Consider the following 13,861-nt stretch of genomic DNA (forward strand, 5'->3'; position numbering starts at 1 on the left):
AGTTGTTCAGTGATTGATTACCAGTAGAAACGGGGGAAGAGCTATGAATTTCTCTGGTATGGTAGTATAGGGATTCCCCTTTCTTGTTGATTGCTTGGTCCAGTTTGGGCTAGCTATGAATTACACTGTAATACCCCCCAAATTTATTCTGCTATGCTTCTCTGATTTACACTGTATTTGTAGCACTGATCTTACATTTGTAATCCCCGTAGTTTTACTTCTGTAAGATTTTATCTGTAATGTGTCTCCGAACCCCAGTTTTTATGATGTGAAGTTTTTTCGTAATTTCTGTATATTGTATCTCTAAAGTACATTGTAAGACGCTGTAATTGCACTGTAACTTCTTGTGGTTTTTGCAATACAATCCTCTAGATTACACCCACTGTAATTCTCGTGCTTTTGGACGGTAACTCCCTAGAGTTACACTGTAGTGCCCATTTAGCCCTATTTTACACTGTACTTTTTTCAGACTTTTCACTGTAATTCTTGCCTTGCTTACTATGCGAATTGCATCAGCATTACAGTGTAGTTCCCGCCCTTGATTACTATATAATTTGCATTAGTATTATAGTGTAATTTCCCCAGTTTTTTAATGTAATTTGGATCATTTATTACACTTTATTTCCTGCCTTGATTACACTGTAATTCGTGCCTTGATTTTCAGTGGAATGCCCCTCCGGGTTACTCTATAATTCTGAGTATTTACACTGTATTTTTTTCAGACTTTTCACTGTAATTATTGTCTTGCTTACTATGTAATTGCATCAACATTACAGTGTAATTTCCATAGTTTTTTTACTGTAATTTGCATCAGTTATTACACTGTAATTCTTGCCGATTACACTGTAATTCCTGCCTCGATTACACTGTAATTCATGCCTTGATTTACAGTCGAAATCCCCTCCGGGTTACTATATAATTCTGAGTATTTTTACAGTGTTAGTTTGCTTAGTTTTTTTGTGTTTTACTGCCTCACTATACACTGTAAGTTGGACCAGTATTACTGTGTAAGCGGGATCAGTATTACAGTGTAATTACTGTCTTGTTTACACTGTATTTTTTATCAGTATTACAGTGTTGTGTAATTTTGTTTCCTGCCTTGATTTTACGGTGTAGTTTGCATAAGTTTTACCATGTAATTTCCCTAGTTTTATTTTTTGTGTAATTACTGCCTTGGTTTTACTATTTTGGATCAGTATTAATAGTTACTTCTCTGTAGTTTTCAGCTTCATTATCTATGGGGAGGCTACGGAAAGTCTCTCACAAGGATGTTCCGGAAGCATCTTCTATTGAGAGTGCGGATCCTTTGCAAGACCCCTTCGTGCCTAATGACTTTGCGGAAGATGGTTCTAATTGCTGTAGGGCTTACACTGTAATATGATTGAGCACTGTAATTGTTTTAGGGCTTGTACTGTAATTTACCAGAGTTTTACTCTGTAATTGTTGTAGGGCTTATAGTATTTGTTAGATACATTACAATGGATTTTACCTCTGAATTGTGGGGCTTACACTGTAATATACTGCAGATTTACACTGTAATTTGAATACTTCAGCACTGTAATTGTTTTAGGGCTTATAGAGTATTTTTCAGATAGATCACAGTGGATTTTTACGCCTAATTTTATGGTGTATTTATGAGCGTTGATACCTGGGAATAACCGTGTAATTCCGGGGGATTTACAGTGCAATTAGTGGGCACTTTGACTGCAATTCGTGGGTGTTTACAGTGTAACTTCATCAGTTATTCAAGTGTAAATCCTTCGGAACTTGCAGTGTCATTTCGTTTGTATTTACGGTGTAAATCCACTGTATGCTTTTTCAGAGTTTGCACTTTAATTTTCAGCTATCAGGATTTGTAGTGTAATTTCTATTGTTTTGCTATTGTAATTTTTGGCAGAAGACTGCAATTTTTTTGTTATTCCAGAGTTTTATAATTGCTAGCAATCAAACATTCCACAGTTTCCTGCTGTCTCTGGAATTTCTTTGTAACTAGTTTCTCTGATGTTTCCAGGTGAAGCGGGGTGAAGGGGATGAAGAATTTGTGAAGCTGGTGAAGGTGGTCAAGAATTGGAATAGGATTACGAGTGTTCCTGGCCTGTAGATTGTCCGATGATCTCCGCCACTTTAATTCATGTTGTTGTTTGATGATTTTAGCGGTTGGTTAGTGCGATTTGTTGTTAGCCAATGCTCATTTGTGCAGTTCGCCGCAGATCCCCTCTTCTCCGTGGATCCCCTCTGCTCGCGCCAGTTCGTCATGGAGAACGTCTGCTCCGGTGTTAGGTTTTAGATTTGATCTCCTTGTTGTGGGCACTGTTAGGTTGGGCGTTGATGTGTTTGTCTTCCGACGGGGTTAGGTTTTGTGTTTTCTTCATGTGTGCAGGCGTGTCTCTGTGTGTGATTCAGAGCTTTTGCAGTTGAAGTTCAATTATCTGGTGGTTGTTTAGTGTTTGAATGCTACTGATCTGTTTTGATTGCTACTGAGACTTTGCAGTTTGAAGTCCAGTCATCTGGTAGTTGTTCAGTGATTGATTACCAGTAGAAACGGGGGAAGAGCTATGAATTTCTCTGGTATGGTAGTATAGGGATTCCCCTTTCTTGTTGATTGCTTGGTCCAGTTTGGGCTAGCTATGAATTACACTGTAATACCCCCCAAATTTATTCTGCTATGCTTCTCTGATTTACACTGTATTTGTAGCACTGATCTTACATTTGTAATCCCCGTAGTTTTACTTCTGTAAGATTTTATCTGTAATGTGTCTCCGAACCCCAGTTTTTATGATGTGAAGTTTTTTCGTAATTTCTGTATATTGTATCTCTAAAGTACATTGTAAGACGCTGTAATTGCACTGTAACTTCTTGTGGTTTTTGCAATACAATCCTCTAGATTACACCCACTGTAATTCTCGTGCTTTTGGACGGTAACTCCCTAGAGTTACACTGTAGTGCCCATTTAGCCCTATTTTACACTGTACTTTTTTCAGACTTTTCACTGTAATTCTTGCCTTGCTTACTATGCAAATTGCATCAGCATTACAGTGTAGTTCCCGCCCTTGATTACTATATAATTTGCATTAGTATTATAGTGTAATTTCCCCAGTTTTTTAATGTAATTTGGATCATTTATTACACTTTATTTCCTGCCTTGATTACACTGTAATTCGTGCCTTGATTTTCAGTGGAATGCCCCTCCGGGTTACTCTATAATTCTGAGTATTTACACTGTATTTTTTTCAGACTTTTCACTGTAATTATTGTCTTGCTTACTATGTAATTGCATCAACATTACAGTGTAATTTCCATAGTTTTTTTACTGTAATTTGCATCAGTTATTACACTGTAATTCTTGCCGATTACACTGTAATTCCTGCCTCGATTACACTGTAATTCATGCCTTGATTTACAGTCGAAATCCCCTCCGGGTTACTATATAATTCTGAGTATTTTTACAGTGTTAGTTTGCTTAGTTTTTTTGTGTTTTACTGCCTCACTATACACTGTAAGTTGGACCAGTATTACTGTGTAAGCGGGATCAGTATTACAGTGTAATTACTGTCTTGTTTACACTGTATTTTTTATCAGTATTACAGTGTTGTGTAATTTTGTTTCCTGCCTTGATTTTACGGTGTAGTTTGCATAAGTTTTACCATGTAATTTCCCTAGTTTTATTTTTTGTGTAATTACTGCCTTGGTTTTACTATTTTGGATCAGTATTAATAGTTACTTCTCTGTAGTTTTCAGCTTCATTATCTATGGGGAGGCTACGGAAAGTCTCTCACAAGGATGTTCCGGAAGCATCTTCTATTGAGAGTGCGGATCCTTTGCAAGACCCCTTCGTGCCTAATGACTTTGCGGAAGATGGTTCTAATTGCTGTAGGGCTTACACTGTAATATGATTGAGCACTGTAATTGTTTTAGGGCTTATACTGTAATTTACCAGAGTTTTACTCTGTAATTGTTGTAGGGCTTATAGTATTTGTTAGATACATTATAATGGATTTTACCTCTGAATTGTGGGGCTTACACTGTAATATACTGCAGATTTACACTGTAATTTGAATACTTCAGCACTGTAATTGTTTTAGGGCTTATAGAGTATTTTTCAGATAGATCACAGTGGATTTTTACGCCTAATTTTATGGTGTATTTATGAGCGTTGATACCTGGGAATAACCGTGTAATTCCGGGGGATTTACAGTGCAATTAGTGGGCACTTTGACTGCAATTCGTGGGTGTTTACAGTGTAACTTCATCAGTTATTCAAGTGTAAATCCTTCGGAACTTGCAGTGTCATTTCGTTTGTATTTACGGTGTAAATCCACTGTATGCTTTTTCAGAGTTTGCACTTTAATTTTCAGCTATCAGGATTTGTAGTGTAATTTCTATTGTTTTGCTATTGTAATTTTTGGCAGAAGACTGCAATTTTTTTGTTATTCCAGAGTTTTATAATTGCTAGCAATCAAACATTCCACAGTTTCCTGCTGTCTCTGGAATTTCTTTGTAACTAGTTTCTCTGATGTTTCCAGGTGAAGCGGGGTGAAGGGGATGAAGAATTTGTGAAGCTGGTGAAGGTGGTCAAGAATTGGAATAGGATTACGAGTGTTCCTGGCCTGTAGATTGTCCGATGATCTCCGCCACTTTAATTCATGTTGTTGTTTGATGATTTTAGCGGTTGGTTAGTGCGATTTGTTGTTAGCCAATGCTCATTTGTGCAGTTCGCCGCAGATCCCCTCTTCTCCGTGGATCCCCTCTGCTCGCGCCAGTTCGTCATGGAGAACGTCTGCTCCGGTGTTAGGTTTTAGATTTGATCTCCTTGTTGTGGGCACTGTTAGGTTGGGCGTTGATGTGTTTGTCTTCCGACGGGGTTAGGTTTTGTGTTTTCTTCATGTGTGCAGGCGTGTCTCTGTGTGTGATTCAGAGCTTTTGCAGTTGAAGTTCAATTATCTGGTGGTTGTTTAGTGTTTGAATGCTACTGATCTGTTTTGATTGCTACTGAGACTTTGCAGTTTGAAGTCCAGTCATCTGGTAGTTGTTCAGTGATTGATTACCAGTAGAAACGGGGGAAGAGCTATGAATTTCTCTGGTATGGTAGTATAGGGATTCCCCTTTCTTGTTGATTGCTTGGTCCAGTTTGGGCTAGCTATGAATTACACTGTAATACCCCCCAAATTTATTCTGCTATGCTTCTCTGATTTACACTGTATTTGTAGCACTGATCTTACATTTGTAATCCCCGTAGTTTTACTTCTGTAAGATTTTATCTGTAATGTGTCTCCGAACCCCAGTTTTTATGATGTGAAGTTTTTCTGAATTTCTGTATATTGTATCTCTAAAGTACATTGTAAGACGCTGTAATTGCACTGTAACTTCTTGTTGTTTTTGCAATACAATCCTCTAGATTACACCCACTGTAATTCTCGTGCTTTTGGACGGTAACTCCCTAGAGTTACACTGTAGTGCCCATTTAGCCCTATTTTACACTGTACTTTTTTCAGACTTTTCACTGTAATTCTTGCCTTGCTTACTATGCAAATTGCATCAGCATTACAGTGTAGTTCCCGCCCTTGATTACTATATAATTTGCATTAGTATTATAGTGTAATTTCCCCAGTTTTTTAATGTAATTTGGATCATTTATTACACTTTATTTCCTGCCTTGATTACACTGTAATTCGTGCCTTGATTTTCAGTGGAATGCCCCTCCGGGTTACTCTATAATTCTGAGTATTTACACTGTATTTTTTTCAGACTTTTCACTGTAATTCTTGTCTTGCTTACTATGTAATTGCATCAACATTACAGTGTAATTTCCATAGTTTTTTTACTGTAATTTGCATCAGTTATTACACTGTAATTCTTGCCTTGATTACACTGTAATTCCTGCCTCGATTACACTGTAATTCATGCCTTGATTTACAGTCGAAATCCCCTCCGGGTTACTATATAATTCTGAGTATTTTTACAGTGTTAGTTTGCTTAGTTTTTTTGTGTTTTACTGCCTCACTATACACTGTAAGTTGGACCAGTATTACTGTGTAAGCGGGATCAGTATTACAGTGTAATTACTGTCTTGTTTACACTGTATTTTTTATCAGTATTACAGTGTTGTGTAATTTTGTTTCCTGCCTTGATTTTACGGTGTAGTTTGCATAAGTTTTACCATGTAATTTCCCTAGTTTTATTTTTTGTGTAATTCCTGCCTTGGTTTTACTATTTTGGATCAGTATTAATAGTTACTTCTCTGTAGTTTTCAGCTTCATTATCTATGGGGAGGCTACGGAAAGTCTCTCACAAGGATGTTCCGGAAGCATCTTCTATTGAGAGTGCGGATCCTTTGCAAGACCCCTTCGTGCCTAATGACTTTGCGGAAGATGGTTCTAATTGCTGTAGGGCTTACACTGTAATATGATTGAGCACTGTAATTGTTTTAGGGCTTGTACTGTAATTTACCAGAGTTTTACTCTGTAATTGTTGTAGGGCTTATAGTATTTGTTAGATACATTATAATGGATTTTACCTCTGAATTGTGGGGCTTACACTGTAATATACTGCAGATTTACATTGTAATTTGAATACTTCAGCACTGTAATTGTTTCAGGGCTTATAGAGTATTTTTCAGATAGATCACAGTGGATTTTTACGCCTAATTTTATGGTGTATTTATGAGCGTTGATACCTGGGAATAACCGTGTAATTCCGGGGGATTTACAGTGCAATTAGTGGGCACTTTGACTGCAATTCGTGGGTGTTTACGGTGTAACTTCATCAGTTATTCAAGTGTAAATCCTTGGGAACTTGCAGTGTCATTTCGTTTGTATTTACGGTGTAAATCCACTGTATGCTTTTTCAGAGTTTGCACTTTAATTTTCAGCTATCAGGATTTGTAGTGTAATTTCTATTGTTTTGCTATTGTAATTTTTGGCAGTAGACTGCAATTTTTTTGTTATTCCAGAGTTTTATAATTGCTAGCAATCAAACATTCCACAGTTTCCTGTTGTCTCTGGAATTTCTTTGTAACTAGTTTCTCTGATGTTTCTAGGTGAAGCGGGGTGAAGGGGATGAAGAATTTGTGAAGCTGGTGAAGGGGGTCAAGAATTGGAATAGGATTACGAGTGTTCCTGGCCTGTAGATTGTCCGGTGATCTCCACCAATTTTTGGCTGTTGTTCCTTGACCGGGTCATGGTCCAGCTTTACTTGATTCGGGTTTATTTCCTAACCCGTTTTATTTGAAATATAGCGAGAGACAGTGCCTGTGGGGGTTGGTTTTGGACATACAAGTGGCATATGTTTATTAGACAGGATATTTGAATGTTTTCCAATTGTAAAATAGTCAAGTGCTAAATAGACACATCATAAACGGATAAATCGAGGCTGGGTGGTGATGCTGGTGGTGAGTACACAAGACATGAAAACGATTGCTGTGATTCAGCTGACTGAATCTACCACTACCAGCTAGCAGCCTAGTACGGTAGTAGTATAAGGTTCGGGGACGAGCCGTCGTTGTAGCTTGGCGCCCGGCGGAGGCACGCCTGCGTCCAAACCAGATACGATATCACTGCCGGTACCGGCCCGCTGAAGTCAAGGCCAGAGACAACGAGATAGACAGGCAGTGTCAAACGATGCCGACTGCACGGCACGTAACACATCGAGGCGGCGACGTGGCAGGAAAAAGAAGAAACTGCGACCGATGCATCCAGTCCACTGCCCTCGAGGTGGTGGAGTACTTGACAATGACAATCATCACAAACTATGTGAAGAAACAGCAAACATTGCATTAGGATTCAGAGCCAGAAAATATTACAAACCTGCTACTAAGATCTCAAGTTCACCAACAAACTGACTACCGGATTAACCCGACACAGACAAACTACACAAGCAACAAGTCCACGACACCCCGAAGACGACGGGGGCCAGCAAGCGCGAAACACACACACTACTAGTAGCAACATGGAGCCATCAGAAATAGCCCCGGGCAACGATCAAGGAAGATCCACGGAACAGACCTCGCTGGCCCCTACTCCTGGAGGTCGGCGTCGTCCTCGTCCTCGTACAGCTCCTCCTCCTCGTCGGCGGTGGCGTCCTGGTACTGCTGGTACTCGGCGACCAGGTCGTTCATGTTGCTCTCGGCCTCGGTGAACTCCATCTCGTCCATGCCCTCGCCCGTGTACCAGTGCAGGAAGGCCTTGCGCCGGAACATGGCCGTGAACTGCTCGCTCACGCGCCGGAACATCTCCTGGATGGACGTCGAGTTGCCGATGAAGGTGGACGCCATGGACAGGCCCCTGGGCGCGATGTCGCACACGCTCGACTTGACGTTGTTGGGGATCCACTCCACGAAGTAGGACGAGTTCTTGTTCTGCACGTTGATCATCTGCTCGTCCACCTCCTTGGTGCTCATCTTGCCGCGGAACATGGCCGAGGCCGTCAGGTACCGGCCGTGCCGGGGGTCGGCGGCGCACATCATGTTCTTGGAGTCCCACATCTGCTGGGTCAGCTCCGGGACCGTGAGGGAGCGGTACATCTGGGAGCCGCGCGAGGTCAGCGGCGCGAACCCGACCATGAAGAAGTGGAGACGCGGGAAGGGGATCAGGTTCACCGCCAGCTTCCGGAGGTCGGAGTTCAGCTGGCCGGGGAACCTCAGGCAGCAGGTCACTCCGCTCATGGTGGCAGAGATCAGATGGTTCAAATCTCCAACTGCAGAAAGTAACATGAATGGTTAAATGTTAGACACAGCAAGCAACATAATTCTAAGCACAAAGCAAACAGTCTTTATAACTGTGACTGAAAATGTGTTTGGTTTTGTCAGATTAGCATGACAACTAACAGTCATTCTCACAAATCCAACTTAAGCAAAATCTCAACCAAGACAGATCTGAATCATAACAGTGTAGTAATTGAAGTAGTGCAATACTGCAGAAGTGCATCCAAATGAATGCCCTGAGCAAATAACTCAAGCACAAGAGTCCATTTAGAGTTTCAGAGCATGTCTAAGAATTAACCAAACTGCTCTAAAGGAATAGTCGGGACAAACATTATCCAAAAAGGGAAGCTAATGGACTACATCATGTTACTGTTCTTCAGTTGTGACTAGTTAAAATATTCAGAATTAGGAAGATCCACTTGACATCATGCTCACAGTCATCTGTAGAAAGTAACAATACAAAGGTACAGATTTCACTTACAGCTGGGAGTGGTCAGCTTGAGAGTCCTGAAACAGATGTCATAAAGGGCCTCGTTGTCAAGAACCATGCACTCATCTGCATTCTCAACCAACTGATGGACCGAAAGAGTGGCATTGTAAGGCTCAACCACAGTATCAGATACTTTCGGTGAGGGGAAAACAGAGAACGTAAGCATCATGCGGTCAGGGTACTCCTCCCTGATCTTTGATATCAAAAGGGTCCCCATGCCTGATCCAGTACCACCACCAAGAGAGTGGCATACTTGGAAACCTGAAAACATAAAAGGATGCTTAAATAATGATTTCAAGTGGACAGCGGTAAAGCTGAATATAAGTAGATAACCACCCTGAATAGATAACCACTGTTTAGACACAAATAGATGAAAGCAGCATAGGTACATAATCAGTAGTTATGCTAGATGTCTCACTATCAGAATAATTCACAAGACATGGAAGCAATATGTATCATGACAACAATACAGAACAATGTAAGCAGAGACCTAGTACTAACTCTGAATCATACACCAAGTTATCCAAGTATGCAAGGTTTCCAACCAGTGCCCTTATACACAAACAAGTAATCATGGCTATACAAAAAGATGCATACAAACAGAAGATGCCACGGCATCAACGCATAGCATTACTGGCATAACAAATATTGTAGCTTAAAACTTCTTGTTGAGTGACAACATAATTCAAATCTGCATACCATGAAATAGTGTGTTCTTATCCAAACTGAACTTAATACATGTAAAGCCTGCCATAAGGATTCTAAACTATCGCCAATTTAATTCAAGTTCAGTTACCTTGAAGGCAGTCACAGTTCTCAGCCTCCTTCCTGACAACGTCAAGAACGGAGTCAATGAGCTCAGCACCCTCGGTGTAGTGACCCTTGGCCCAGTTGTTACCAGCACCAGACTGCCCAAACACAAAGTTGTCAGGGCGGAAGATCTGCCCGTACGGTCCAGTACGGACACTGTCCATGGTGCCCGGCTCAAGATCCATAAGGACAGCACGGGGCACAAAGCGACCACATGAGGCCTCATTGTAGTAGACGTTGACACGCTCCAGCTGCAGGTCAGAGGTGCCGACATACCGCCCGGTGGGGTCGATGCCATGCTCATCACACACCACCTCCCAGAACTTGGAACCAATCTGGTTTCCACACTGCCCACCCTGGATGTGCAGGATCTCCCTCATCTTCTCTCTGAAATCATAGATATACAGGGTAAGCAGGACTCACATACTGCAGTAGTGGTACAGCGTGGGAAATGATTGATACAGCTAGATTTATTTACTCAGATTATAGCAAGATCTGACTTGTTTGGCTTTTTCTGAACGTAATCATCAACTATTTGGGGCTATTATGAAAACCAAACTCTATGACTAGCAACATAGTCCGAGTGTTCACGTGCAAGCTACTATTTAAAATGAGAAGATATGGTTACACAGTAAATTCAAAATAAGAACGGTGCAAAATCAAGCCGATAGCTAGCGCCTACCTAGTTAACACCAGGATAAGTTTCTCAAAATCACATCTGAAGAGGATGTGCTCAGAAATCAGGCTTTCAGATTCTCTAATGTTGGGAAACCACGGCATGAACTAGCACCAAATCTGCTCCAAACATAGACGCGTCACCTCCGCCAGATCCCTAAAAGCGCGCCTCAGATCTACTGCTCCAGGCGCAAAATCTGACGGGAAATCCCCACAAAACAGATCCAATCTGCCCCCATACAACTTGAGCACAAGACAAAGCTATCAGATCGACGCATCCCACGGCCAAAATCACCGGATATACCCCCAGATCCGCGCACATTTCCTACTTCCTCGCCCAAAACGACCTCGATTTTTCAAACAAATTCGAAAAAAAACCGGAAAAGCACCGACTCATACGCAGCGACATACCAGATCTAGTCTAGAACGCAATGGCGCAAGTAAATTCGGGAAGCAGCTTGGAACTTACGAGTGGCGAGCGCGACGAGAAAGCGCAGTGGGGAGTGAGGAGTGTGGCGGCGAGGAGAGAGTGGTTGTGGGGCGGGCGGAGGGCGACGGGGCGTCCGGGGGCAGGGAGAAATATATATAGCCGTAGGAGGGGGACCGCGGGGCAGGGGCTAGATCTGACGGCCGACGCGCGTCGCTTCAAACGGCCGGCGCGATCGGACGGCCGAGGTTTTCACTTTTTGAATTTCACCGTGGCGAGCGGACGGGGCTGCCCCTGGGATATTTCGCATCGCTGGCCGCCCGCTGTCGGTGTGACTTGCTGCGTTCTTTTCGGTTGGTTTGCGGACGCGGGTACAGACAGGTGGGGTACGGGGGCGCTGGGCCCGTGAGTCGGTGGGCGTGGGCGGGGATGTGACGGTACGGCGGAGGTGGTTGCGGGTGGGAGCAGGCTGCTGCTGCGCTGGGCAGTGGCCAGCGGTGGCCGGTGGCTGCGCACGGGCCATGGGCACGGCTGCTCGTCGGCAGGGGTTCACACCGCGAGCTGGCGGAGATCGTGTGTGTTTGGAGAAAATTTGTCCAACTTTTTCGGGGGTGTTTTCAGGGATTTTTTTGTGTAGAGACTAAAAAAAAGTTTCTTTTAGAAACTTTTTTATCAAACGGGAGAGACTTTTTAGGGACTAAACTAAGCATTTGGGACTAAATAAAGAAGACTCTCAAGAAGAGTCTTTTTTGGAACTTTTCCAACAATGTCCCTCCATGCATTTAATGGCCCGCCACCCCATGGTGTTGTTTGATTGTTATTTTTCTATATAGTAGGGACAATATGGTCATTTAATAACCTCTAGTAAGAGACTAGGAACTTTTTAGTCTCTGCAAACAAACAGGGAGGGACTTTTTAGGGACTAAAGACTTTTTAGTTGGGACTAGAAAAAGTCCTAGGATTTATGAACCAAACAGGGCCTTCTTTGTTGGGGACTTTTTCGAATTCAATTGAGGGTTGGTACTTGTTACTGGAAGGTTAGAATTTCTCGCATAATTGTGCGACTAAAGGCGCGTTTGGTGGGAGGGACTGCAACAGAAGCGCTGCCCCAGATGGAAATAAAGATAGAAAAGTGAATTATGCTAATTCCTACGCTACTTGATTTTTTTTATAAATAACCTATTCATCTTCAATCACGGCAGTATAACGAACACCGGAAATAATAAAAATTACATCTAAATCTTTAAACCACCTAGCGACGACTACAAACACTGAATCAAGTTGAAGGCGCGCCACCTCATTGCCCTTCTCTCGCCGGAGCCGGGTGAAACTTGTTGTGGTAGACATTCGTCGTGCTAAGGCCTCATAGGACCAGCGCAACAAAACAATAGTCGTCGTCGATGAAGAGTAGAGTAGATCAAAAGGATCCAACCTGAAGATACACGAACGTAGACGAACAACGACCAAATCCGAGAAAATCCACCAAAGACAGATCCGACAGATACACACCTCCACACACACCCACTATCGGAGCTAAATCCGACAGATCTCGGGTGGGGGTCCGGGTCCCGAGTTGGTAGTCTCGGCTAGATGGCAATATGAAGAAAAGGGACACGTGATTTACCCAGGTTCGCGTCCTCTTGAAGAGGATGTGGATGGAGTACAAAGTACAATTGATCTACCTCAAGATCGTATGAATGAGTCTAAAGTCTTGCCTCTACGAACTAAACCCCTCGGCTTATATAGGGGTCGGGGGGGTACCTAGGGTTACACATGGTCGGTTGTATCTAGAGATAAAAGTGTTGAATATTTAAATACGCCTTAAAATGTGTGCTAAGTCTTCCAAAGATTCCATCTCGAGTACGTCGAGGGTTGTGACAAACATAGCCCATTCTTCGGTTTTTGTCTTTCTCATCGGTCATTTGACATATTCGAGCAAAACTGGAGGTGATGGGTCGAGACGGTGAGTTCTCCCGCTCCGCAACCAGAGACCCATGTGCGCGACGATGATCCCGGTTTCGCCGAGGACTCCAAGGTGGCCCTCATCTTTAAGGATGGGTTTTTTATTATCCGAAAAGTGTTGATGAGTCTGAGGTCGCCTTCATCATTGATTGCGTGGTGACGGTGCCCTGGATTAGGGGGTACTCACCACGTCGGCCTGTCATTCATGGTTCGAGCCGAGGACCACCGACAATCGAAGAATGGGCCACATAAGTTGTGGCCCTCGGCGTACTCAAGATGGAATCCTTCAAAGACTTGTATACTTCAAGGCATATTTTCAGCATGCTTATCACTAAAAGTGTCCGACATATTTGTAACACTAGATACCGCTCGGTCCCTATATAAGCCGAGGGGTTTAGTTTGTAGAAGCAAGTTAGAACTCATTCATACGATCTTGAGATAGATCATTTTGTACTTTGTACCCCATCGCAATCAATATAATAAGAGCAGGACGCAGGGTATTACCTCTTAGAGAGGGCCCTGACCTAGGAAACATCGTGTTTTTCTCTACTTCATGTTACCATCTAGCCAAGACCACTAGCGATCCGGCGGTTTTAGCACTGACATTGGTGGCCCATACATGTCCTGTTGCGTGGTCGCAAGGGCTCGATGGAAGCATCGATTGGCGATCAAATCCAGTCTGGCACGATCCTAGCGCCATACCATCAAGACCTCGGCTTAACCGAGACATAGGAGAATCTTGGAACTCGTGCGTACTGTCAGGGCATAAATCCCGACGAACCAATCCCGGTAATCGGAT

At 42.7% G+C, this 13,861-nt stretch overlaps 1 protein-coding gene across 1 annotated transcript; it reads right to left on the bottom strand.

The window, feature by feature from the left end:
* Nucleotides 1-7,749: 7,749 nt before the first annotated feature.
* LOC125522562 (tubulin beta-5 chain) lies at nucleotides 7,750-11,296 on the bottom strand. The gene is made up of 4 exons (XM_048687617.2): nucleotides 11,143-11,296; nucleotides 9,985-10,385; nucleotides 9,180-9,449; nucleotides 7,750-8,691 (listed from the first exon to the last, which is right to left on the bottom strand). The coding sequence occupies exons 2-4, from the start codon at nucleotides 10,376-10,378 to the stop codon at nucleotides 8,012-8,014; spliced, it is 1,344 nt and encodes a 447-aa protein (XP_048543574.1). The 5' UTR covers nucleotides 10,379-10,385; nucleotides 11,143-11,296; the 3' UTR covers nucleotides 7,750-8,011.
* Between the last annotated feature and the right edge of the window lie 2,565 nt (nucleotides 11,297-13,861).

The sequence above is a fragment of the Triticum urartu genome, chromosome 1A (genome assembly GCF_056163025.1).
Source record: "Triticum urartu cultivar PI428250 chromosome 1A, HENAU_Tu73, whole genome shotgun sequence".
Classification (NCBI taxonomy): Eukaryota; Viridiplantae; Streptophyta; class Magnoliopsida; order Poales; family Poaceae; genus Triticum; species Triticum urartu.